Below are 26,375 nucleotides of genomic sequence, written 5' to 3'. Positions count from 1 at the left end.
ACCTGGGATCGAACCAGGGTCTGTAGTGATGCCTTAGACCGCTGTGCCACTTGGGAGGTTCCGATATCTGATTTAGACATCTTTATTAATCTTTCTGCGAAACGGACGGAAACTGTTATTTGGACAGAGATTAAACAAAGGTGTGTAAACACAGCTGATGTGCTCCCAGAACCACATCAAAAGGACGTGACAGGTTTTAATTTCAATTTCAAAGCCAATTTATTACAATAATAATGATTCCTGGTGACTTCAAGGTTGCTGACAGAAGAGCAGACAGAGTACTGGGATATTATGATGATGCTCACATACATATTTAATGAAGCTCAATTTGAATGACATTTTGTGATTTAACATGAGCGCCTGTCAATAATAAAACACACAAAACAGCTGCGGAACAAGACAAGTTTGTGTTTCATTATGGCAAGCTGATCTACTGTAATTGGAGGGTAAACTACTATCTTAACTCTGTATCATTGCACTCAATAAAACTGTTATAAAGATCACCTAAAATAATCATACCTATCTGCAAAGGACTAAACTGATCAAGCCTATGAACACTGTGAAAAGAACAGACTGGCGACCCAATTAAGCTAATAAAGCTGTCTGTCACTTCTATCCATCATCTATCTGGCTTAACTGGCTTTCTTGTCTTCTTTGATTCTACATCACTTGAAACAGACTGATCATATGTCATATATGTTTTGCTGTCACAGAGGGGCCTTGTTGCACTACAATAATCAGTACCATTAATAAAATATATTTGGCAGATAAACTAACTCTGTAGTTTTTAACTGTATAGTGTTTCACGGTTACTTCGCAGAAAACAAATTATAATTTGGCTATGTAGGTCCTTTTATCCACTGTTCAAAATCGAATCACAAAAAAAAAAGTATAATTTTTTCTGGTCGCTAAAAAGACATGATATTCTGATTTGTATAGAAATTAGCTGTGAATCTGCTTACCTTGGGCCCAGTGTGGTTCCAGATTGCTGGCCTGCTGGTTCTGTCTCTCCTCAAACCTCTCTTTGGTCACAGTAAAGTGATTCCTATCTGCATCATACGATCTGCTGTTATCCCTCAGCTGCCCCTGCTCCTTGTCCAACTTCTTCTTCCTCAGCAGCTCTACTAAAGTGCCCTGGGAAGGTTCCCTGACCCCTCGTATCTGTAATAATAATAATAATACTATTAATAACAATAATACATTTTACTTGCGCCTTTCAAGATACCCAAGGACACTTACAGAATAAAAAAATATGTAATTATAAGCAACATAACTAAGAGTAAAAGTACAACACACAAAAGAACATAGCACCAAAAAACAACACAACAACTGTACCTCTATACTCTTCCTTTCAGAAAATAACTCCTCTCCCTTAACTTCCTCCTGCCTGGGTGTAGTTGCACTGGGCCCCCATGAAGTGGAATTGCCATCCTTGCCTGGCTGGCAGCCATGTTGGATCTTCACAGGGAACCCTGTGGGTGTCAGGAAGAGCCCATCACTCCCGATGAACTTCTGGGAGATGATTGGTCGAGAGAGGAACTGCTTCCTGTTCAGATTTCAAATGAAACACAACAATGATATAGGATACACTAGTCACAACATATAGCAAGGGAGGTACATGAAAAAGTACAATGACATAAAAGTAGAAAAAATGAAAAATACATTGAAATGAAGAGAAATTCAAAATAAATATATAGCTGATATAAGATAGAATATTCTATTATATCCCTAAAAGGTGTAAACAGTAACTTGTGGAAGAATTGTTTATAGTACCTGTTGAGGGTCTGGAAGATGTTCTGGTGTTCCTGCTCATCCTGTAGCAGCTCGTTAAGGATACACACTGGACTCTTACTGGTGCTGGTGGTGCTGGTCTTCCCTATCCGCTTTAGATGGCCCCTCACATGATTGGAGAGGCCCGTGTTGGTGTCGAACCAGCCACAGCACAAAGGACAGGTGTGCTCCGCCTGAGACTCCGGCTTCTCAGCTGTAACATGAAGATTTAAAAAAAGGTTTTAACACAATATCTATATTTACATGAACATTTTAGTAATTTAGCAGATGCTTTTACCCAAAGCGATCTAGGTAAATTACTATGTAACTTTGTGGTAACTTTGAATATTACACACTATCTATAAAATAATAACATGACACACTTGACTGTGAAAGAAGCAGTCACAAATATTGTTAGATGTGATTTCAGATTACTTTTATTACAGATGAATTACCCTATTACAGTACAATAAGAAACAATAAGTAATTGAATAAAGACAGGGAAAATATAATAAGTTGCTCACCTTTTTTGATCCTCCGTGCCACAGAGGGGATCTTCCTGCGTATGCGTGGCTGTCGGTCCTGAGAAGCTACCTGCTCAGGTGACACCACGTGGCGAGCATCATAACTCAGCCCCACCCTGTGCAGGTGCCCTCGCACGTGATTGGACAAGCCCACCCCAGACTCAAACACAGCAGGACAATAGGGGCAGGACTTTCTTTCTGACCCACATGGAGGGGAGACGTCATACTCATAGGAGAGACTTTGGTTGTGTGTTTTGGTGGTGGTGGGTGACTCCGGAGAATCGTCACACACTGAGCTTTCTATACACTCCTCTTTGATGATAAGCTTCTGTATGTCATCGCTGTCATACTCCCCCTCCTTGACTTCAGTCTTTTCAAAATGGTGGTCAGCCTGAGTAGCGTTCTTTTCAAAATGTCCGACATCAGCGGCAGGTGCAGGATCTTCTTTAACAAAAGAGCCCCTCTGTCTGCGTATGAAGTAGCTACGGGCATAGGGATTCCTCTCATTCTCACTACTATCCAGGAAATTGGCTGTAGCCTCGCTGGTGTAGGCACTAAAGTCATACGTGTCCTCATAATCATCATCTTCTGTGTCTTCAGGAGTGGTAGTCTCTCTTAACTTTGGGTTCAGTTTTGGAAAAACATTATCAACCACCTTGTCCACAGTGTTGCGGAATGGTGTGGACATTTTTCGTTTGGATGGAGACTTTCGGGTAACAGCTTGGGACTCTGACTTCCTGCAGGTCAAGTCGTTGCTATCTCCCTGACTCTTGTCAGAGTCATAGCTATGATTTAGCATCTGGCCTATTTTAGCCATCTTGGATGTAACCAACACGTCAACATTTGAGGGATATTTTGTCCTTTCTGAGATTCCTGAAATGACATGGTCGTATTGTTGATTCTCTTCCTCAACATAAGGGAGACCTGTTGTCACGTCTATTTTCTCTGTTGGTTTGGGAGATAATTTGTTTGGCTTGTCGCTCCTCCACATAGATGGTGACAGCTTTTTTGTTGAGCTGCCAATACTACATTTAAACTGTGAGGCAGTAAGATCTTTATAATACTTCTGTGCGTCTGCTTTGTTTCTTGTGTAAAAGTCAGCTACACTACTAGACCAAAAGGGCAAATCTGCTCTTTTCCAAAAAGCAGGCTTTTTAATATAGAACTTTTGCTTCAGCTGTAGGAGATTTAAATCTGCTTTTTTGGACGGGCCAGCTAGCCTATATTGATCTTGATGGTCAGATGCTTTGTTAAACGGTGGACTGTCACATTCATCTTCACAAAACTGGTGTATTAGGTCACAATGGCTCTTCAGGTCATTTTGATTCTGGGTGCTGAAAGGGCACACTTTACAGTGAAACACAACAGATCTTGATTCATTATCTTCATTGTTATTTGTAGGAAACTCTGACTCCTCATCTTTGATCATGTTCTTGTACTTGTACTGCAGTGTGTCACAGTGCACCGCGTACAGGTGTGCTTCAAGCTCCCGTTCTGTCAGGGCCATGTGGTTGCACTCCTCGCAACAGTAATAACGTTTGTCCTTCTCATGTGTCTTGGCGTGCTGGACGAACGTCTTGGGGCAGTTGGTCCCGAACACACACTGCGGGCACTGCAACTTGGCGTTCCTGCCTTCGTCTCGGAGTTTGTTGAGTCCCTGTATCTCCTCCATAAGTTTCTCCCGTCTCTCCTGGTGGATAATCATGTGCTTGAGGAGGGAGTTGCGATCGCGGAACGAACGCCCACACTCCCTGCATATAAAAGGCCTTGGAACGTTCTCGTGGTGGCGTATCTGATGATTATGCCCATCTAAATGATACATCATATGTCTATGCAAATGCCTTTTCTCCTTGAAATTAACATTGCACTTTGTGCATGGGAAGAACGATGGTTCTTGTTCGGATTGCTCTGTTTTTAGCTGCTTGGGTTTTCTACTAAAGAGGGAGTCGGAGTGATTGTCTTCGTGGCAATCTGCTCTTATAATCAGTTTCTTGATGATTACAGGACTGTCACTGGGATGCTCTTGACATGAATTCACAGAAGATTGTACATCAGCCTTTTTACAAGGGAAATCCTCATCATTTACGTTGGCGATGTCAAAATCCTCGTCATCATCTTCCTCCTCTTCAATATGCCACTTTTTGTAGGTGTGATTTGAGCTGCTGTTGTAAACTTTTTCAGGAGAGCCTGACGTACCCACCAGGTGTATTTTACGCTTCCTCTGTCTTTGGCTGGTAAGCTGAGGCATCACTCCCACTCCCGCAGTGTTTTCCTGTAAGCTGTTGTCAACGTTACGATTGTTCCACAACACCCGTATAAGCTCTTTCTGAGAATCCCAGTGTAGTGAGTCAGCCCCGTCAGAACCGTCCGACGAGCTCTCAGAGGACTCTGTGGTGTGTAAGTCCCATATAGATCTAGCTCTAGCCTTGACTCTCTCAGCCGTCCATATTTGGTTAATTGGCGTTTGGTGAGGCTGTGGACTGTGGTCTGACAAGGTGGTGTCACGGGCCTGGTAGGGAAGTTCAGCCTCACTCTCCCCAGAGTCAGATGGTGACGTGTTGTTGGCCTCTGGCTGCGTGGTGGCTAATGTTTTCAGAACAGGCCCTGGCCCTGCTGGGTTCTTCAGGGCGTCTGATTGAAGCTCACTGGGTGGCGGTAACACCTGAGGGCTTGTGTCCCTCCCTGCTTGCCATAGTTGGGTGTCCTGGGCCTCCACCAGGACATTGTTGGGCGTTGTGCTGTCTTTGTTCAGGCCACAGCTCTCCTCTGAGTTAGGGTGTGAAGCAGGTCCATTAACAAGTGCTACAAAAGGTAGTGAATGGGCTGTTTGGGCTGTGTGGGGAACAGCAGGGACACTGCTGGGTACAATTGGACTGGGCTGTGCTCCATTTAAAGGGTTTGAGAGTCTGTCAGAGGACAGCTGCTCTGTCAACCTTGCAGCATTGTTCTTAAGGGAGGATGTGTGACGCTGTAATGGCTCCTGAGTGGCAACGGAGCTATTACACAATGGTTCCACCACATCTCCTTCTTTGTCCTCTTGTGCATTTGGCTTTATATCAGCCATCTCCCCAGTATGTTCTGAGAAGAGAGAAACAGAGAAAAAAACACCAAATCAGCTTAAAACATACTCAATAATTTATATTGTGTTTTGAGGGCTAAAGGCGATGAAAAATGGATGATTAAAACAAGTCTAAATGTGGCAAAAGGAAATATATATACAGCCCAACCCATAACACTTGTATTGGTACAAAGTCAAAATGCAGGCTAATATTATGTTGAATAACAAACAATTATTATTCCTTATACACACAGAAAATCAGTCAGTGTTCAGTGTCAGCTCTGCCTACTTTCTCTCCAATTGTTCCACACAATGAGAGTTTCATCCACAGTACTCTTCTGATCGGCTCTCTGGTACTGCATTATGATTTTCCTAACACCCTAGTCCACCACTTCTCTTCACAACAAACCCTGCTGTTAGCCTCAGATACCCCGGTGAGGGCTCTTAATTACCATAGCACACCTCTGGGATACAACCTTCCTGTTCCTCCCCCGAACGCTCCCAGACGCCTGCTAAAATTGGTCCATTTCCATGTGAACAAAGTAGACTTCCAATGAGATCATACTCAGTCTTAGCACTCTGTGATGGTGCTAACACGGGTCCCAGCACGACACTGTTGTTGCTCCAATCCTGACAAATTGGCATGCGTCGGGCTACACAATCTGTCTGTCTCACATACACTCACACAAACACACGCATGGAAACACTCCCTCACACACACACACACACACACACACACACACACACACACACACACACACACACACACACACACACACACACACACACACACACACACACACACACACACACACACACACACACACACACACACACACACACACACACACACACACACATACATAAAGAGATATAAACACACATACATCTATAAACACACACACATATTATCACAATACTTAGGTGCTGATAAAGGTATGTATTACTGTTCTCACGATTCTCATGATTCTATATGTATTGCGATTTGATGCTCCAAACATATTGCTCACTATAGGTTTATGAGAAAACAAGTTTTGATCAGTCAGAAAAATAAAATGCTGAAAACATGTTGGCAAACTATTTTGGAAGATGGACACCAAGCTATAGGATGCAAGAGTATTGCCACAGGTGCAGCCAACAAATCGATACTTTGAGTCAAATACCGATATAATGAAAAATAATATCACAATATGTTACTGTCTCGATTTTTCCCCCCCATCACTAACAAACATATAAACAGCAATCAACATTTGACAGATTGCGAAATGTAATATAGACTCAACTGTTGAACATGTTAAACAAGCCACTTAAGAGAGTGAAAATACATTAATAAAATCTTCTAATATTTAACACTCTTCCCAGCCTTGTAATAGCCAAGCTGTGAGACTGAGGCGAGGTGATGTATTTTACAGCTTGGTACAATGTGAAGTGTCCAGGCAGGGTTGTTGTAGCCCAAGCTGATAGACATAGACTGCATCTCAAATGGCACCCTATTCCCTATTTACTGCACTACTTTTGACCAAGGCCGATAAGGACTCTGGTCAAAAGTAGTGCACTTTATAGGGAAACGGGTGCCATTTGGGATGGAACTATTGTGTAGTCTACAATGTATGCTCAGTGGATTTGACATGATCCAGTGTTGGCTGCTCTCTGCAGGAAGCTACGTCGCTAACAAAGTGGTAAATTCAGTGTTAATGAGTGGCTTCACTGTTACCACCTCTGAGGTAAAACCTTCCGAGCTCCCTATTCCCTCCGTCTGCTGTGGTGTTACTGTAGGGGCTTGGGTTAGCAGGGAGGGAGAGGCAGAACAGACGCTCTGCATTTAAAGCTAACTTCACTGCTACCCCCCGAACAGCAGGGTGGCAAAGCCATCAGAATATGATTTCAGCTTTAAAGGCTCATTAGTGGGGCTACTAGCATGCGATATGACTCTCTCTCTCTCTCTCTGCTCCATATATAACAACCAAAAGCAAACATTCAGGGTTCAACAGGGATGCAATTGAAAACATATTTTTTGCTTCTATTTACTTCATTTAGTCAATGTTAAAAGGCTGACTTTGCCTTTCTGGAAGCTATTTGCAAGGATTATAATCTTAAATACATTTAAACCGTATGCATAGATCGATCTGTATCTTATCAATGAGATGTATTACCATTAATCCAGCTCTGCATCATTCCCTAAGACATCTTATATGAGAGAATGTTCAGTAATCATCATGTTCTAGAATTCTCTGAAATGGAACGGTTATGTTCAGCCAAACTCTACTGAAGGAATAACAAGAGCTCTTACTGAAACCACCTCCCAGATATGTATAATATGTTACTTGGCTTTTTCTTTCTTTATTTTAATATTTTTTTACAGGTCTATCAGTACTTTCAGGAACACTTGTATAGCACCTTATCTTGAGGTTACTACAGAAGAAAAAGGGAGGCGATAATTGCATATTATCATTATTATTCTGGATTCCCTGAAGATACATAAACCTTTCTGAGATATTTAATAACCAGCTTGTCTCAATGACCCATTATCTTTAAAAGCATTGTAGAAAAGCATTTAAAACTTTAAACGTCTTACTCTTGACCCTCACCAAAACCTGCAAAAAAATATGACATTTATTACATTTTTTATTGCAATTTTGTGTTACAATTAGAAAAATAACGAAAATATCTCTGTTGCTCCATTCATCACCATATTTATCATAATGTCCAGGAAATGGCTAAAATATCATGTGAATAGCCTGAAAACATCACAAAAGAGTGCCAGGCTAGCCAGTCTTAACATCAGTAGGGAATCAGTGCTAAAGGCTTTTGAGTTTGGGACTAGTGTCCAAAGGAATTCCCTCTTCCCAACTAGGACCAGTCAACCAGACCAGTTCAACCACTGGAGCTGTCTGAATGGATCAACAGACAGCCACCTATCCCCATGTAGTATGTCTCTGCCTCTGCCTTCAGTGGGAGAGAAAACACACATCTAAACAACAAGGGGGGGGCGGCGCTGCCCCTCAAGTACTGCAGCAGCTCCACAACTTCCTCAGCTAATGGGAACTATTGATTTATTTGACACATAGTGAATTTATGAAGCTGCCTCTCAAGTGTGAGTATCAAAACCCACGGATCAAAATAAACAGGCAGAGATTCAGTCTGACTCTTCAGCAGTCCCAATGAGAGGAGAGCACAGCACTGTTCTCCTCAATGTCACAGTGAATAGGAAAGGCTTGGTTCAGTTCATATGCTGCAGTGTGGTCTAAAGCCTACAGTTAACCAATAACCACATAGACCCAGTGACACCAGATATCTTTGCTTAGGATGGGGTAAGCTTTTGAGGCATTAACAAGTTATATACTTAAACAAATGATAGTTAATATCACAGACTGCACCTTTACCCAGACAGACCCATGCAGAGACACAAGAGAAACAGGCCCAAAAAGATTAGTGTAGCCTACAACTCTCATAATAACACGGTAATAATAACACAGATATTCAGCAACTACTGTAAATTTAGAGCTCACAATTATGAATTTGCAATAAATTCAATGGTGCTTGTAAAGAGAATAAAGAGAATAAAGTGGGCAGTTTCATACATCAAATCAAATGTTATGTGTCACATGCTTGGTAAAACAACAGGTATAGACAAACAGTGACATGCTTGCTTAAGGGCTCTTCCCAACAATGCAGAGAGAAAAATAGAAAATAATAGAAAGATAATATCACAAGGAATAAAAACACAATGAGTAACACTAACTTGACTATACTGTATACACGGGGGACCAGTACAGACTCGATGTGCAGGGGCACGAGGCAATTGAGGTAGATCTGTACATATACTGTAGGTAGGGGTAAAGTGACTAAGCAACATGATAGATAATAAGCAGTAGCAGCAGTGTGATGAGTCAAAAGAGTTAGTGCAAAGGGGGGTCAACGCAGATAGTCCAGGTAGGTATTTGGTTAACTATTTAACTAGCTATTTATCAGTCTTATGGCTTGAGGGTAGAAGCTGTGCAGGGCACTGTTGGTTCCAGACTTGCATGACGTTTGTACATGACATGACGTTTGGCTTGATTAAGTTCATTTTTATCATCCAGATAGCTTGTCAACAAAAGGTAATCTATATCATAATAGCATCCACTCTCTCTAGAGGGATTTTGGGGTATGATTATCTACGTCTGTATCCTGATTTGGGGTGTGATTATGTATGCCTGTATTAGAGGTCGACCGATTATGATTTTTCAACGCCGATACCGATTATTGGAGGCCCAAAACAGGCGATACCGATTAATCGGCCAATTTTTTATTTTATTTATTTTATAATAATAATGACAACTAAAACAATACTGAATGAACACTTATTTTAACTTAATATAATACATCAATAAAATCAATTTAGCTTCAAGTAAATAATGAAACATGTTCAAGTTGGTTTTAATAATGCAAAAACAAAGTGTTGGAGAAGAAAGTAAAAGTGCAATATGTGCCATGTAAGAAAGCTAACGTTTAAGTTCCTTGCTCAGTACATGAGAACATATGAAAGCTGGTGGTTCCTTTTAACATGAGTCTTCAATATTCCCAGGTAAGAAGTTTTAGGTTGTAGTTATTATAGGAATTATAGGACTATTTCCCTCTATACCATTTGTATTTCATTAACCTTTGACTATTGGATGTTCTTATAGGCACTTTAGTCTTGCCAGTGTAACAGTATATCTTCCGTCCCTCTCCTCGCTCCTCCCTGGGTTCGAACCAGCAACACAACGACAACAGCCACCATTGAGGCAGCGTTACCCATGCAGAGCAAGGGGAACAACTACTAGAAGGCTCAGAGCGAGTGACGTTTGAAACGCTATTAGCGCACGCTAACTAGCTAGCCATTTCACTTCGGTTACACCAGCCTCATCTCGGGAGTTGATAGGCTTGAAGTCATAAACAGCGCAATGCTTTACGCACAACGAAGAGCTGCTGGCAAAACGCACGAACGTGCTGTTTGAATGAAGGTTTACGCACCTGCTTCTGCCTACCAACGCTCAGTCAGATACTTAGATACTTGTATGCTTGTATGCTCAGTCAGATTATATGCAAAGCAGGACATGCTAGATAATATCTGGTAATATCATCAACCATGTGTAGTTAACTTATAATTATGATTGATTGTTTTTTATAAGATAAGTTTAATGGTAGCTAGCAACTTACCTTGGCTTACTGCATTTGCGTAACAGGCAGTCTCCTTGTGGAGTGCAATGAGAGAGAGGCAGGTCGTTATTGTGTTGGACTAGTTAACTGTAAGGTTGCAAGATTGGATCCCCCGAGCTGACAAGGTAAAAATCTGTCGTTCTGCCCCTGAACGAGGCAGTTAACCCACCGTTCGTAGACCGTCAATGAAAATAAGAATGTATTCTTAAATGACTTGCCTAGTTAAATAAAGGTGAAATATATATATATATATATTTTTTTTTAATTGTCAAATTGGCGCCCAAAATACCGATTTATGATTGTTATGAAAACTTGAAATCGGCCCTAATTAATCATTCTGATTAATCGGACAACCTCTAGCCTATATCCTGATTCGGGGTGTGATTATGTATGCCTGTATCCTGATTCGGGGTGTGATTATGTATGCCTGTATCCTGAGCAGACGCACTACACTCAGTCTTGTCAGCTGAATCATGGTAATGTAATTACACAAAGCCTTTGATAGCCAAACAATGTAATCCACTGCTAGAGTAAAAAGACATGTATTTGACTCAAACAGTTCTAATGAAGAGAAATGCATTAGTCACAAGTGCACTACTTTTGACCAGGGCTGACAGGGCTATGGTCAAAATTGTGTACTATATAGGGAATAGGGAACTATTTGGGACACAGACACTGTTATAGATTAAAATTATATATTAATAGCCTATGTTCTAAAATAGGTTGTGGTGTGTATATTTGGACTCAGTAAACAAAGGTTCGGAAGAATGTAAGAATAATAGAACATGCCTTGAGCTTTCTTTCTATTCTATGGAACAATAACAAAAACAGAGAGAAAAAAATGCTGATTACACACCATGAAGGCAATAGTGATGTAAAGTTGTGGCAATGAGGAGTGGACTCAAATTCAACTAGCCAGAAACATGCTCTGAAAGCAAGCCCTGAATTTCACTAAACAAAAGAATAATACATCCTGTCAGTAAAAACCAAGTGGGCTAGTTTCCTTTCTCAGAGTTAAGAATAAAGAGCATGTAAAAAACTACACCTCGCACCAAACCCCCAAACCTTTTCATGCCCTTTTCTCTAAAAAACAGAAAGAGAATAAATTAAATGGCTGTGATGGAAGAATTACTGATGAAAAAAAGTGTAGAGAGAACATTGGGAGTGATAAAAGAGGACAGGGAGCGAGTGACAGTTGGGTTAAGACAGAAGTCATGTTCAATAGCAGGTAGCAACATCAAACGTTTGAGTTCACAGGGAACCTACGCAACCTTGTCTAGCACAAGGCTTTTCTGTTGTGTGGAGTAGATTATATCTGTTCAAACTGCTGACATGGCCTCATTTTCTGCCCGTAGTGTTAGAGAGGGGATTAAACTATATAAACTTTGAAGCTTTAAACAATACCTTTCAAAATTAAATGGATTAAGGGAGGGATGTCTGATGGGGATTTCCCTGGGCTTTGTTAGTTTTAAACTTCTCTCCTTTTTAAGGAGAAGAAAAAAAATCTTAGGTCTGAGGTTTTTTTCAAGCATTCATGTGACCGTTTTAGTGAGTTCTCTCTCTCTCACAATGAGGAGGAGACCAGGGCCAGTGGCCACAGAGGAGCAGCTACTTTCCCTATGGGCTCTGGTCAAAGGCAGTGTTCTATATAGGGAGTAGGGTGCCATTTGGGACACAGTCACTGTGAATACTACAGCAGACAGATGGTTCATGAACATCATTTCTGTTCTGTTTAGATACACACAAATACTGAGAAGAAAACAGTCACTGGTTAAGTCCCAAATGGCACTGTATTCTCTATATACAGTAGTACACTACTTTTGACCAGAGCCCTATGGCTCTAAATGGGGAATAAGTTGCCATTTGGGACACACTCTAACTAAAGCATATCGCCGCCACACTCATCTACTCGGCTGGTTCTGGCAAGCTGTGCAGTGCTGTTCATGCCTGTTGAAAATGGCACATTTCCATGTACCACTGTGTTTGTTGCATCCTTCATGACATGAGCTGTTGATTCATATCTTCTCATCTGTTTTGAATGTGTGATGTAGGCCTAGATGTAGAATGCATTGGTAGCTTTGCTATTTGTATTTATTTATTTAATTTATTTATTAGTTGTATGGATTTTGGCTTTTAGTAAATGTGAGAGCTCACCATATATAAATACTTCGGGGCTATATGCATGATACAAGCAATTGCTATGATCATGATCGGGCATGCTCAGATTGCACCCTGTCTTTTTGTTGAGATGGAATTATATAAAATATAGGCCTATAAAACTTTGTCACTGCCACTTTTCTGTAGTCACACACGTGACCAATCACATGAAAGAGATGTCAGTGTCAAACTCCTCTCCAAACGGAGGACAGGCTCCTCTCTCTGCCGAGTGAGCAGGCATCAGCACGCTTACATCTGGAGGAATGTCAAGCATCGCACATATCAGGATGAAAAATCTCTCATTACCTTTCTTTAAAAACATAACATGAATATCTGGCTCCATCAGTCGTACAGAGTACATGGCAAGGATGGATCAGGCAGAAGGGGGTATAACAAGGACCTCTCACTAGCTAGCTACAGTACAAAGCAACCCAAACTCAATTGATTCAGCATTATTCATCATCAGTAGAACAGAGCATTGTCCCCCATTTAAAGTACTTTATACCTTTAAATCTGTGTGTTCTCCGATAATATTATTCCGTTTTAAAATACTTTCGGCTATTAGTGTATTCTCCAGGTAAAGAACGTGTAATCTAGCAGGCCGTTAGAGTGTTGTTAGATTGCTACACCTACTGTGTGGCAGCTGAGCTGAACTATATGGCTGGCCAGAAGTGGGGATGTGGTCCTTAGTCCTAGGCCCATAAACGAGAAGTAAATTATCTGCAAAGACTAACAATAATAATAACAACTGCCCATGAACTGTTCCTGGTTCGAAGGAAGGAAAATAACTTTCCCCTTCCAAGCAAACAATAAAATAATAAAAAACACATAGATATAGCTAGGGATACAAGTAAGTAAACACAAACCTTTCCAATCAAACATAATTGTATTTATTAACCTTTATAATCTAACCCACAATGCACTCTGGGTCATCAGAGACACTGAGCAACTTGAACGCACTGACCCTGACAGCAAAGGGATTCCCTCTTGTCATTTCTCAAGGTCCACCTATCTAAGCTGTGCATACAGTACACACACATATACATCGAGATATACACACAGACCCCCCCCCCCACCCACACACACATAACATGATTATTCGGTGGTGCTTGTCAATTGCACCTTTCCAGCGTGGATCAAAGAGTGGCTTGCACCAGGGGTTCTGCACCAGGACCAGTCATTAACATGGGCCTGCCACTCTACCAGCCCAGCCTCCAAATAAATCAAAGGGTCGGCCGGGGAAGAAAAGAGGCTAATATTTCCTCAATAACCCCAGAGAGGCTCCATGCAGAGATGCAAATTGCCTCCCAGGAGACCCCAGGGGGATGTGGAGGACAAGGGAAGCTGGCTGGGAGGCACCGCACTGGGGAATCTAATGAGTATAATGGTAAACGTATACAAGGAGAGGTGGAGTAGGGGGAGAAAGTGCTCTCTATTCATACCAATTAATATAATCTTATCAATGGAGGTACACCGTGGAGAGGTGGGGTGGGCTGGCGTCTACCGTCTAACCCTTAGCCACTGATCACAGGCGAGGGTTTGACACACACACACACACACACACACACACACACACACACACACACACACACACACACACACACACACACACACACACACACACACACACACACACACACACACACACACACACACACACACACACACACACACACACACACACACACACACACACACACACACACACACACACACACACACACACACACACACACACACACACACACACACACACACACACACACCACATCCATCCTATGAGTATGTGTATTAATCAACAGAGACTAGGCCCCGGTCATTAACCCTATGGGAGGCTGGTCAGGCCTGGGGGAGTTTAAGGAGATTTTAAAAACCTCCCTCCCTCTCATTTCCAGATGAAAAGAAACCAGAAAAATCAAAGAGGTTCACAAATGTCCCTTTTTGACGACTGACTGACCCCCCCATTGTTCTGAGATATTTTATTTTATTGTAAGGATGTAGCAACATTACAACTGTACTAAATACCATTGGAAGTAGTCTTCTTCCACCTGCTATCTGTGATTTTAAATATAGATTCATGAATTATAGACAGAGCTTATGGCATCTATTGCTAATGCATGATATGACTATAACATGATATAACTTCATCTATTATGCTGCTGCGAGCGTGATTGCATCAGTTTGTGAGCGTTCAGAAAAAATATCCACAGAATACTGTTTTCATGAAGGATGATTTAATCTTTCATTCCTTTTATTGAATTTGTTAGTTTGTTCTTTTCTTCTCACTAACTTTCTGATGCTGTGGGATTCATTTCAAGTTGACTCTTCAAAGACTCTCAGTCAAATGTTCGCCAGGCAGTGCTTTCATCAGATTTACTCACATTGAAAACCTGATTTGGAAGCCCTAAAAATATTTTAATCTCTAACGATTCAGTTTATTACAGTTAAATAGTATTAGTCACTATCAATCAGTCAAACATGCAGAGTGAGAGTCTGAAACTATAACTTATAGCTCGTTCAAAATATTTGAATCTCTAACGATTCAGTTTAAGACTATCAATCCTTACTCTCAACCAGCTGAACATGTGTATCTGTAAGACACACTCCCTTAATCGCTTTCTATTTAAATATGTATTTTTATATCTTTACATCAATAGAGCAAGATATGAGTAATAAAGTAGAGATTGACTAAATACTCAATTACCCCTACAAGTTATCTATCAGATAACTGAGTAGTGGTTTGAGCTAACATTAATCTATGATTGTCATAGTCACATGGGAGTACTTGTCAGATGTGTATCATGAGAGGTATATTACTGTAACCTGATCATGTGTATAACTGGACCTCTTCCAATACCAACAGTAACCAACAGATGGCCCTGCTGCAGCCTTCCTGTCCTGTACACACAGGTGGACTGGACACAACACTTCACAGGCAGAAACTCAACACACAACACAACACTAGAAGACTGAACTATGAAAGGCAAGATTCTGTGTACTTCATGATGTTATATATGAGCCACTTTATATGGATTTACTGTATTCTAGTCATGGCTCCTCCTATATAACTACTGCTGTACACACCTTATCTATTCATATACTGTTCATACTGTCTATACACACCACTATATATATTTATTTATACACCGGACTCTGACATTGCTTGTTCTGATATTTCTCAATTTCATATTTTTTGATGATGTGAGTATTGTTTTTTTGCTAGTTATTACTGCACTGTTGGAGCTAGAAACAAGCCTTTCGTTGCATCTGCGATAACATCTGCTAATCTGTGTACGTGAAAAATAAACATTGATGTGATTAGAAGAATAACTGTACCAATGATAAAAATATATTGTTTTACTCCTATCTTCATAATATCAAACACATATTCCAAATGTCTGAGTAGGATACTGTAATTTACCAGGTAGCAGTCCTTCAATGCAATTTTTTAAAGATTTGTAATATAACCTCTGCAGTCAGAATAATGAGATTATGTTTAGTACAGCGGCATTAGTATGAACAGCTGACCATGCAGCGATCTTACCCCTCTTAAGAAGTGAATAGTACTCAAATCAGAACAGGACTTAGTTTAAGGGAGCATTTTCACTGCCCTAAAAATGACATACAAATCCTTCAAAAATATAATATGAAAAAATGGCCCTGATCTATCCTTTTGAAGGTCATTTATAAATCAAGCTGGCAGGAATGTGTCTAGAATGAGCTGATTAGATGAGGATTTGTCTCCCTGAGATGGTTGAGAGGAGAGAAAGGAAGGTTCATCACTATGTAACAACTAACCATAAGTATAACGGTAGGCTCAGAAAGCAGGGAGCACCAGTGACTAGATCAATTAAAAAGTGGTCAGATGAAACAGACGCTAAGCTACAGGACTGTTTTGCTAGCACAGACTGGAATATGTTCTGGGATTCCTCCAATGGCATTGAGGAGTACACCACATCAGTCATTGGCTTCATCAATAAGTGCATTGATGACATCGTCCCCACAGTGACCGTACGTACATACCCCAACCAGAAGTCATGGATTACAGGCAACATCCTCACTGAGCTAAAGGCTAGAGCTGCCGTTTTCAAGGAGCCACCATAGCCTGTGTCCTGTGCCCAAAAACACTAAGGCAACCTGCCTAAATGACTACCAACCCGTAGCACTCACGTCTGTGGCCATGAAGTGCTTTGAAAGGCTGGTTATGGCTCACAACAACACCATTATCACAGAATCCCTAGACCCACTCCAATTTGCATACCACCCCAACAGATCCACAGATGGTACAATCTCTATTGCACTCCACACTGCCCTTTCCCACCTGGACAAAAGGAACACCTATGTGAGAATGCTATTCATTGACTACAGCTCAGCGTTCAACACCATAGTGCCCGAACAGCTCATCAATAAGCTGGGACTAAACACCTCCCTCTGCAACTGGATCCTGGACTTCCTGACGGGCCACTCCCAGGTGGTAAGGGTTGGTAACAACACATCCGCCACGATTATCCTCAACACAGGGGCCCCTCTGGGGTGCGTGCACAGTCCCCTCATGTACTCCCTGTTCACTCATGACTGCACGGCCAGGCACGACTCCAACACCATCATTAAGTTTGCCAATGATACAACAGTGGTAGGCCTGATCACCGACAACGACGAGACAGCCTTTATGGATGAGGTTAGAGACCTGGCCATGTGGTGCCAGGACAACAACCTCTCCATCAACGTGATCCAGACAAAGGAGATGATTGTGGACTACAGGAAAAAGAGGACCGAGCACGCCCCCATTCTCATCAACGGGGCTACAGTGAAGCAGGTTGAGAGTTTCAAGTTCCTTGGTGTCCACATCACCAACAAACGAATATGTCCAAGCACACCAAGACAGTCGTGAAGAGGGCACAACAAAACCTATTCCCCGACAGGAGACTGAAAAGATTTGGCATGGGTCCTCAGATTCTCAAAAGGTTCTACAGCTGCACCATCAAGAGCATCCTGACTGGTTGCATCACTGCCTGGTATAGCAACTGCTCAGCCTCCGACCGCAAGGCACTACAGAGGGTAGTGTGAACGGCCCAGTACATCACTGGGGCCAAGCTTCCTGCCATCCAGGACCTCTACACCAGGCGGTGTCAAAGGAAGGCCCTAAAAATGGTCAAAGACTCCAACCACCCTAGTCATAGACTGTTCTCTCTCCTACCACACGGCAAGCGGTACCAGAGCGCCAAGTCTGGCCTGTGTAGCCCTATGCTCAAATCTCAAAAATATCACATCCAACTTCTGAGAATAAATGGGAAATTTAATTAGGATGGCCACAACCTTGATAGATATCACAGAAAGGTCCAGCTGCCTTGTTACTAATTTAGTGGCAAACTTCTGCTGTTACCCTCTCAATCAATACAAACACAGGGCTTACATTTTTGGTTAATTGGCGCTCAATGAGTGAATAGCTTCCACATCAATAGAACATTCTTCCGGCCTTGGTTGTATTGATCCTGGAATCTGCACAAGAATTTTCAAACGTCTTTACTGATTGGGCCTTCTTGTCTGTGGTCTAGCATGTGGTTAATTTGGATGACATTATGTGGTCACATTATGAAGATTATATTATTACTACAGAGCTACAGAATGGAAATACAAATACTTTCTATTTCTTTTAAATATCACTAAACGTACCTGTATTTATATGTGCATTCAACATACCGTAGACTTGATATAGACGTATCTATTCAGTCATAAGTAAATATTGTATACAGTTAGGATCTTAGAAATGTAGGTTAATTTAGTATGGAACACAATGAAAATGTTTCAATGCTTTTTTTCCTCTGAAATATTGCTTTTTTGTGTGATTGTCGACCTTCACTGTTGTCAGACTCTACAAATACTCCTCGAAAAATTATAGACTGCAATGACAAATCAAAAATAGTAATTAATCACTGTAATGCTTGCCTATTGTTATGTGCCATTGTTCATCTAGACCTGTAACTTAACTCGTCTGAATGGGGGGGGGTTAATTAAGGCATTAGTGATAATATTGTGCCCCTTAGTGGTGGGAACGCTCTGTAACCTGACAGACATGTTTGAGGAGAACAGACAGATTGGCTGACACTGTAGAGATACTTCAACAAGCCTGTGTTACTGGAGTGCCCAGTGAGTTTAGGGGTCAAAACCCCAGGAGACCTGCAAGGGGCTAGAACCCTCTCTCTACACATGATGCACTATATAGTCCCAGTAAGGGACCAACAGTGAATGTTGTGATTGTCCTGAGGACGTCCCCTGTTACCTTGGATATAGATCAAACGTACCATGAATGTATGTCATTCAAGAAAATAGAATATTAATTTCAATATTACAATATTACTAGATCACATAACAACACTTAAAATCACAGTCATATTGTTTTGCGTCAATCTCTTCTTGGTCTATGTGTATGACTAGAGGTATAATCAGAGTAACAGGAAATAGACTTAACACTGCCTATGACCTGCCAAGCGTGATGTAGTGTAGTGTATTGTTGGAGATGGCAGTGACAAATGGTGTGCGTCCCAAATGGTACCCTATTTCCTGTGGCTCTTGGTCAAAATTAGTGCACTATATACTGTAGGGAATAGGGTGCAATTTGGGATGGAAGTGACATCTGAGATTTAATTTGACTCTGCTTAATCTAATCACACCTAGCTATAGTATCAGAGCAGTTCACAGCTCTGAGCTACAGTTTCAGGTGTTATGGCAGTATGTATGGAGAAACACAACTGCGTCTCACAATCATCACACCTCAACAACATACAGTCACATTATTGTGCGTTAAGATCCCTTTCCTTCAATATAACCTGAAAAAAATGATCAGTCATGCATGACATCTTCTTCAATTTTGAATTTAATATGCATTCATTGAAGTATACAAAGATAAGTAGCCCTTTCCTGCAGTCAAATGACTAGCGGCCTCATGGGTGGAATGTTGTTAATATTTTTACAATTTCATAATTAATAAACATATATTTTTTTAACAGCTTAGAATATTGTGTTTCTTTGTCAGATGGTTTTGTTATATTTCAGTCATAAAGTGTAATATTGGGAAGAAAACTCAAAATTGAATATATTTCAACTCTATAGCTGACATATCTGACATGGTACAGGTGTATTTTTCTTAAGCCCATAACCATGTGTGTGAAGTGTATACTTTGGTTTCAAATTAGATTTGTTTAAGACTACCAAAACCCTGATTTAGCACACTACAGTAAAAGGTTATGGTTAATATGGTTCAGCACAAAATGCAATTGTAGACATGTTACTAATGCTTGTGGTTTACTAATAAATGATTCCAAAGCAGTCATTCCTTACCAATCTGTTCCAAACCATTGGTTCCACTCTACGGTCTTCTGAAAACCCACCTGTAATAAAGAAATAAAAATGGCCTTTATGTATCCACACAGTAATATAGCGTAGCATACAGTATCAAAACTTGAGTTTTAAAAGTGATACACAAATGTTCCCTTCAATGGCAATGGTACAATGGCAGTTTTGGCTACTGAAGTAGCTGCAATAGGACATTTCCTATAGATTCAATGGTTTATACTAAGAGGATATTGTCAATGTATGCCACATCATCCAATCATTCTGCCCTTATTTCCTTTTGCTACTAAAAGATATGTGGTCCTTGGTACTATATCCTTCCTAAGGATTACTAAAATATCTCATCTCTCACTGCAGCTGCTCATCTGAGTTGATAATTCAGGGCAGTGTACTCCCGTTACAGTAGTCCCTGGCGTCTTCATTTATAGCAGTATGAGCGCGTCAAGACAGCAGACTCAAGTTGTGTTCCAAATGGCACCCTATTCCCTACATAGTGCAGTACCTTTGATCAGAGCGGCCTATGGGGCCTGGCCAAGAGTAGTGCACTATGTAGGGAATAGGGTGCCATTTGGGATGCATTTCTGTACACATGATGTTTTGCTATGCCGTGCATTCTGCGTATTCTGGCGTCTTACATTTGACCTTGTCAAGTTACATATAATCAATGAGGATAACTTGCCTAGTCCATCTCATTTATTAAGTCAAACTGGGAAATCGGTTTACAAGGAGGAATTTGCTGTGTGTGTGTGTGTGTGTGTGTGTGTGTGTGTGTGTGTGTGTGTGTGTGTGTGTGTGTGTGTGTGTGTGTGTGTGTGTGTGTGTGTGTGTGTGTGTGTGTGTGTGTGTGTGTGTGTGTGTGTGTGTGTGTGTGTGTGTGTGTGTGTGTGTGTGTGTGTGTGTGCTTGCGTGTGTGTGACGCCAGAGTGTACAGTTGAAGTCAGAAGTTAACATACACCTTAGCCAAATACATTTAAACTCTGTTTTTCACAATTCCTGACATTTAATCCTAGTAAAAGGTCTCTGTTTTAGGTCAGTTAGGATCACCACTTTATTTTAAGAATGTGAAATGTCAGAATAATAGTAGAGAGAATGATTTATTTAAACTTCTATTTCTTTCATCACATTCCCAGTGGGTCAGAAGTTTACATACACTACATTAGTATTTGGTAGCATTGCCTTTAAATTGTTTAACTTGGGTCAAACGTTTTGGGTATCCTTCCACAAGCTTCCCACAATAAGTTGGGTGTATTTTGGCCCATTCCTCCTGACAGAGATGGAGTAATGGAGTCAGATTTGTAGGCCTCCTTGCTTGCACACACATTTTTAGTTCTGCCCACAAATTTTCTATGGGATGAGGTCAAGGCTTTGTGATGGCCACTCCAATAACTTGACTTTGCTGTCATTTTGTCACAACTTTGGAAGTATGCTTGGGGTCATTGTCCATTTGGAAGACCCATTTGTGACCAAGCTTTAACTTCCTGACAGATGTCTGAGATGTTGCTTCAATATATCCACATCATTTCCCCCTCCTCATGATGCCATCTATTTGGTGAAGTGCACCAGTCCGTCCTGCAGCAAAGCACCCCCACAACATGATGCTGCCACCCCGTGCTTCACGGTTGGGATGGTGTTCTTCGGCTTGCAAGCCTCCCCTTTCTCCTCCAAACAAAACGATGGTCATTATTGCCAAACAGTTCTATTTTTGTTTCATCAGACCAGAGGACAATTCTCCAAAAAGTACCATCTTTGTCCCCATGTGCAGTTGCAAACCGTAGTCTGGCTTTTTAATTGCAGTTTTGGAGCAGTGGCTTCTTCCTTGCTGAGCGGCCTTTTAGGTTATGTCTATTTAGGACTCATTTTACTGTGGATATAGATACTTTTGTACCTGTTTCCTCCAGCATCTTCACAAGGTCCTATGCTGTTGTTCTGGGATTGATTTGCACTTTTCACTCCAAAGTACATTCATCTCTAGGAGACAGAATGCGTCTCCTTCCTGAGCGGTATGGCAGCCGCATGGTCCCATGGTGTTTATACTTGCATACTATTGTTTGTACAGATGAACGTGGTACCTTCAGGCATTTGGAAATTGCTCCCAAGGGCTGAATAAGACTTGTGGAGGTCTACCATTTTTTTAAGAGGTCTTGTCTGATTTCTTTTGATTTTCCCATGATGTCAAGCAAAGAGACACTGAGTTTGAAGGTAGGCCTTGAAATATATCCACAGGTACACCTCCAATTGACTCAAATTATGTAAATTAGCCTATCAGAAGCTTCTAATGACATAATTTTCTGGAATTTTCCAAGCTGTTTAAAGGCACAGTCAATTTAGTGTATGTAAACTTCTGACCCACTGGAATTGTGATACAGTGAATTATAAGTGAAATAATCTGTCTGTAAACAATTGTTGGAAAAAATTACTTGTGTCATACACTAACTGACTTGCCAAAACTATAGATTGTTAACAATAAATTTGTAGAGTGGTTGAAAAACAAGTTTTAATGACTCCCACCTAAGTGTTTGTAAACTTCTGACTTCAACTGTAGATCAACTTTCACATAAAGTCAATATTATTTGAGGTAGGTCATAATCATAGATTATCATAATATGTTATAAATTCTTCAAAATTTGTATGAATTCCAGGTACAGTGTAACTGGGGTGAGTGACTCCCATAACTGAAAGGTGTTATTAATGTTCTATTAATGTGAGCATACTTAATTAGCAGTTGTTGTGGCAGATTACCTTCAAAGTGCAAAGATCCCATTGCCTTTAAAGTAGGCTACTGCAGGAATCTGTTTCTAGAACAATGGTTTACAGTTAACATTAGGGCATGCAGAGACATGATACCCATATAATGCATTTCACATATTGTTTTCATGTTTGAATGGAATGGACACAGTGATATTTATACATGCAAATAGCACTTGATTCTATGAGTATCTTTAGTATGGGAAAGGCATTCCATGACAGCAGAACCCCCCAAAAAATGTGGGAATCGATTATAATAGTATTTAATACTTTGAAACAATCAGTCTAAGTTTCAAATAGGTCAAGTGCATGATTCGTGTAAGTCTTCTAAAAAAGTTGAGTAAGTAGCCTAGGGTAGTGGCTACAAATCTGACCTAATTAGTTGAGGAATGCATTGCTCCATGCTTGTTTGAATACTTGAAGTGTCAAATGACTAAAATATCAGACTGGCTGCAGATGTGACACGTATAGCTCTGTCTGGAGTTTGACAACACCCCCTTTAATTAAAAGGTATAGCCCTCTGTGTTAAGTTATTGGGTACAGGTAGGCTACAAGCCCCATTGCGTAGCTAAAGAATCAACAAAGAGTCTATTGAGTAGCTGAAAGCTAAGAACTTTTGGAACGGTGCTTAACTACAACATACAGGACAATGGAGTGCTTAGTGAGTATCGGGTAACTTGACAGTGCACAAATTGGTGAATGGAAGTCAAGTCCATCAGTCCATACTGACCATTATGCATGTCGAGCCAACGTCTTGCGTTATCTCATCTCTATGCCAGTATGGTGCCAGTGTGTCCGCTGTAATTCCGTGCTCAATAAAACCAGGGCTACCACGAACCTCTAAACATGTCAACACCAGATACCCCAAATAATAATATATTGTCTATAGACGCGTGTATCGAAGCATGAGACCTACCTTCCCAATGCAGGAAACAATAACAATTAGCAAGTTTGTCATTACACTTGACACTGTACGTTTTTCGTCCTCCATCCATTACAGTGTCGCCATTTTGCTTAAAATTCTGCAGGTTAAACTATAATTCTGAGAGGGATGTTTGCAGCGGAGGGAAATAAATGTTAACGTTAGCTGAATAGCACGACGCATAGGACTTCCTCTCTTTCGCCGACACTGCAAAAGGCAATGAACATAATGTAATACAATCGGTATTTTATTCCATTCTTGTTCAAATTATGGCAATGGTCTTCACGACAAAAACTAGCGGTCCCCTATTCAAAATATGGACCATCCCAGACCCACTGTAGAAAAGTCGTTGGGTTAAATGGAGCTTGGAAGATGGCAATAACTGTAGGGGTAGAGTGATAATGTTGTCTAACACACACGGTGAAATGTTTGTTAGACAGTGGAATGTTACATTGTAGCCAGACACCATCAAATGTTAAATTAATTGTGCTGGACATGGATTTCACTCAACATTTTATTGGAAGGGTGGGGAAAATGACATTACTGTATACACACACCATTAGCTTCCTGATTGTACCCCTTCTCCTCTCAAATTGAAATGTGACATCATACTATATTGTTTTATTGTAGTAGCATATTTTTACCTTGAACACTTCCATTTCTTTATGCAGTACTTTACAAGTGACTGGTGTGGCAGGTAGTCTAGTGATTAAGAGTGTTAGGCCAGTAACCGAAAGGTTGCTTCTTTGAATCGCAGAGCCAACTAGGTGAAAAAATCTGTTGATGTGCCCTTGAGCAAGGCACTTAACCCTAGTTGCTCCTGTAAGCCTCTCTGGATAAGTGTCAGCTAAAATGTTCTGAAATCTATTCTATTCTAGGTTTCCATTCCTGAGTGACTATATAAATCAGGAAAATACATTAAGCTCTTTATAGAGTCATTGGTAACAAGGCTAGTGTAGATATATTTTCAAACCAATGTATTTGTGAATTGCCACAACCTTATTGCAGTGGCATACAAGATTCAGCAGGGTCTGCAATTTATCAGGCTAATCCTCTACAAAGCACAGGTAGGCCTATTCTAGCCTATCTTGACTTATCTATTAAGTTCAAGGGGATCTAAAAGACAGTAAAGTTAGCTGCCAGCCAGCACAGCATTATAATGTATAAAATCATCTTGTATGGGATTACAAGGCTGATAACTTTGATATGTATGTCGTTATATCCCCTGATTATGAAGCCTATGCTGTCGAAGCCGGCTGTTGCAGGGGTTCCCAAACTTTTTCACTCGGGGTCCTCCTTCCAGCATTGGGGAACATCCTGTGCCCCCACTGCATGCGCTCGCACGTGCCATGTCTATTTCTATGGGCACAAGCACTGTTCATGATACAAACGGTTCACACCCTTCTTGCTGGTGGAGAGAATTTTGCAGGTTTAAAGCTTATTTCTTACAATTCTATACATTTCGCCATGTCTAATGTGTATTCATATGATATTTGAGTGACAAAAAATGTACAGCAATATCTATGGGGTAAAAAACATAAATAAAAAACGTTAGCTGACACTGGCTAGTTGATCTGTAAAGTTGTAAATAGCTCTTTAATGTATGCAATAACTTAGATGACAAGAGGAACTGATAATGCAATGCCCAATTTCAAAATTACACCTTGTGCATTCTACTATTACTATTATAGTCATTTTATAGCCGTACTGAGTTCCTGAAATATATATATATATATATATATATATATAAACGTGGGAACCCGAGCACCCCCTGCCGACCCCTCTGGGGGCGTGCCCCAAAGTTTGGGAACCACTGGGCTGTTGGATAGAATGGTGAATACAGCACCTTTGCCTAATGAGATAATCATTCTAGAATATAAGTGAATTCTAGAATATTCCATATTAAATATTTTACTGGTGAAAATGTGCTACTATTATATTTGTAATGCTTCGCTGCTCTCACACAAGAAAACCAGTCAGCTTTAACCCTCATTTATATTGTATAATGATGATAACAGACTGAGTGTACATTATTGATGTGATTACATTATTTATTTGACCGAGCACATGACCCCAACCATCCATCCCGTTACCGTTGCTGTTATGTTATGTTATGTATAAGTAAACAGCATATCAAATGCTTCCACAATAAAGCTTTTCAATATGTTTCAATCCTCTTGTGTCAGATAGGCAGTGTGTTTTCAACAGGCTAGTTAGATTTACACTGAACCAATGGTGGACACTCTTTGATATCAATATTATTACTGTTGATCATCTGCAACGTTATGGTATATCTCTGCTCAAATTATATTAGGGACAGAGTTGGTTCAAGTTGGGCATTTCAAGCTACACATGAGAGTCATAATATACCATTTTACTACATACTGTACAGCATGGATACCACATCTTCCAATTGGCACCTCTGTACAGTCCTCCATATGGTTATTTTTCTTATCCTGCAATCTGGATCATTTTAATTTCCTGTTAAATTGTTTATCTTTAGGGTCTTGTTTACTCCAGCATGAGACTTCATTTATATTTCATCACGAGATAAATTCCACTATCAGGGACAAGTTGGCGATAAATGGTTTCATTTTAAAGACCTTTGTTTAATTTTTTTTCCAAATGATATTGCTGACAGAGCCTCAATTACAGTTAAACAGTACCT

General features: G+C 40.7%; 1 protein-coding gene across 4 annotated transcripts in view; it reads right to left on the bottom strand.

Annotated features, from left to right (window-relative positions):
• LOC123997431 (zinc finger protein 644-like) overlaps positions 1–23,805 on the bottom strand; it is a 37,334-nt gene extending 13,529 nt beyond the window's left edge. For 2 of the 4 annotated variants that reach the window (XR_006832112.1, XM_046301643.1), the window contains exons 1-6: positions 23,702–23,805; positions 20,029–20,078; positions 2,295–5,372; positions 1,774–1,984; positions 1,336–1,546; positions 963–1,161 (exon numbers count right to left, since the gene is read on the bottom strand). Coding sequence is in view for 3 of the 4 variants with exons in the window: in XM_046301643.1 (XP_046157599.1) it covers positions 963–1,161; positions 1,336–1,546; positions 1,774–1,984; positions 2,295–5,358 (3,685 nt within the window). In the remaining variant the exon portion in view is untranslated. The other 2 variants (XM_046301644.1, XM_046301645.1) reach the window with 2 other exon arrangements.
• Between the last annotated feature and the right edge of the window lie 2,570 nt (positions 23,806–26,375).

This window comes from Oncorhynchus gorbuscha, linkage group LG15 (genome assembly GCF_021184085.1).
Source record: "Oncorhynchus gorbuscha isolate QuinsamMale2020 ecotype Even-year linkage group LG15, OgorEven_v1.0, whole genome shotgun sequence".
NCBI classification, from domain to species: domain Eukaryota; kingdom Metazoa; phylum Chordata; class Actinopteri; order Salmoniformes; family Salmonidae; genus Oncorhynchus; species Oncorhynchus gorbuscha.
The sequence above is the reverse complement of the archived record's forward strand: the minus strand, read 5'-3'. Positions and strand labels throughout refer to the sequence as shown.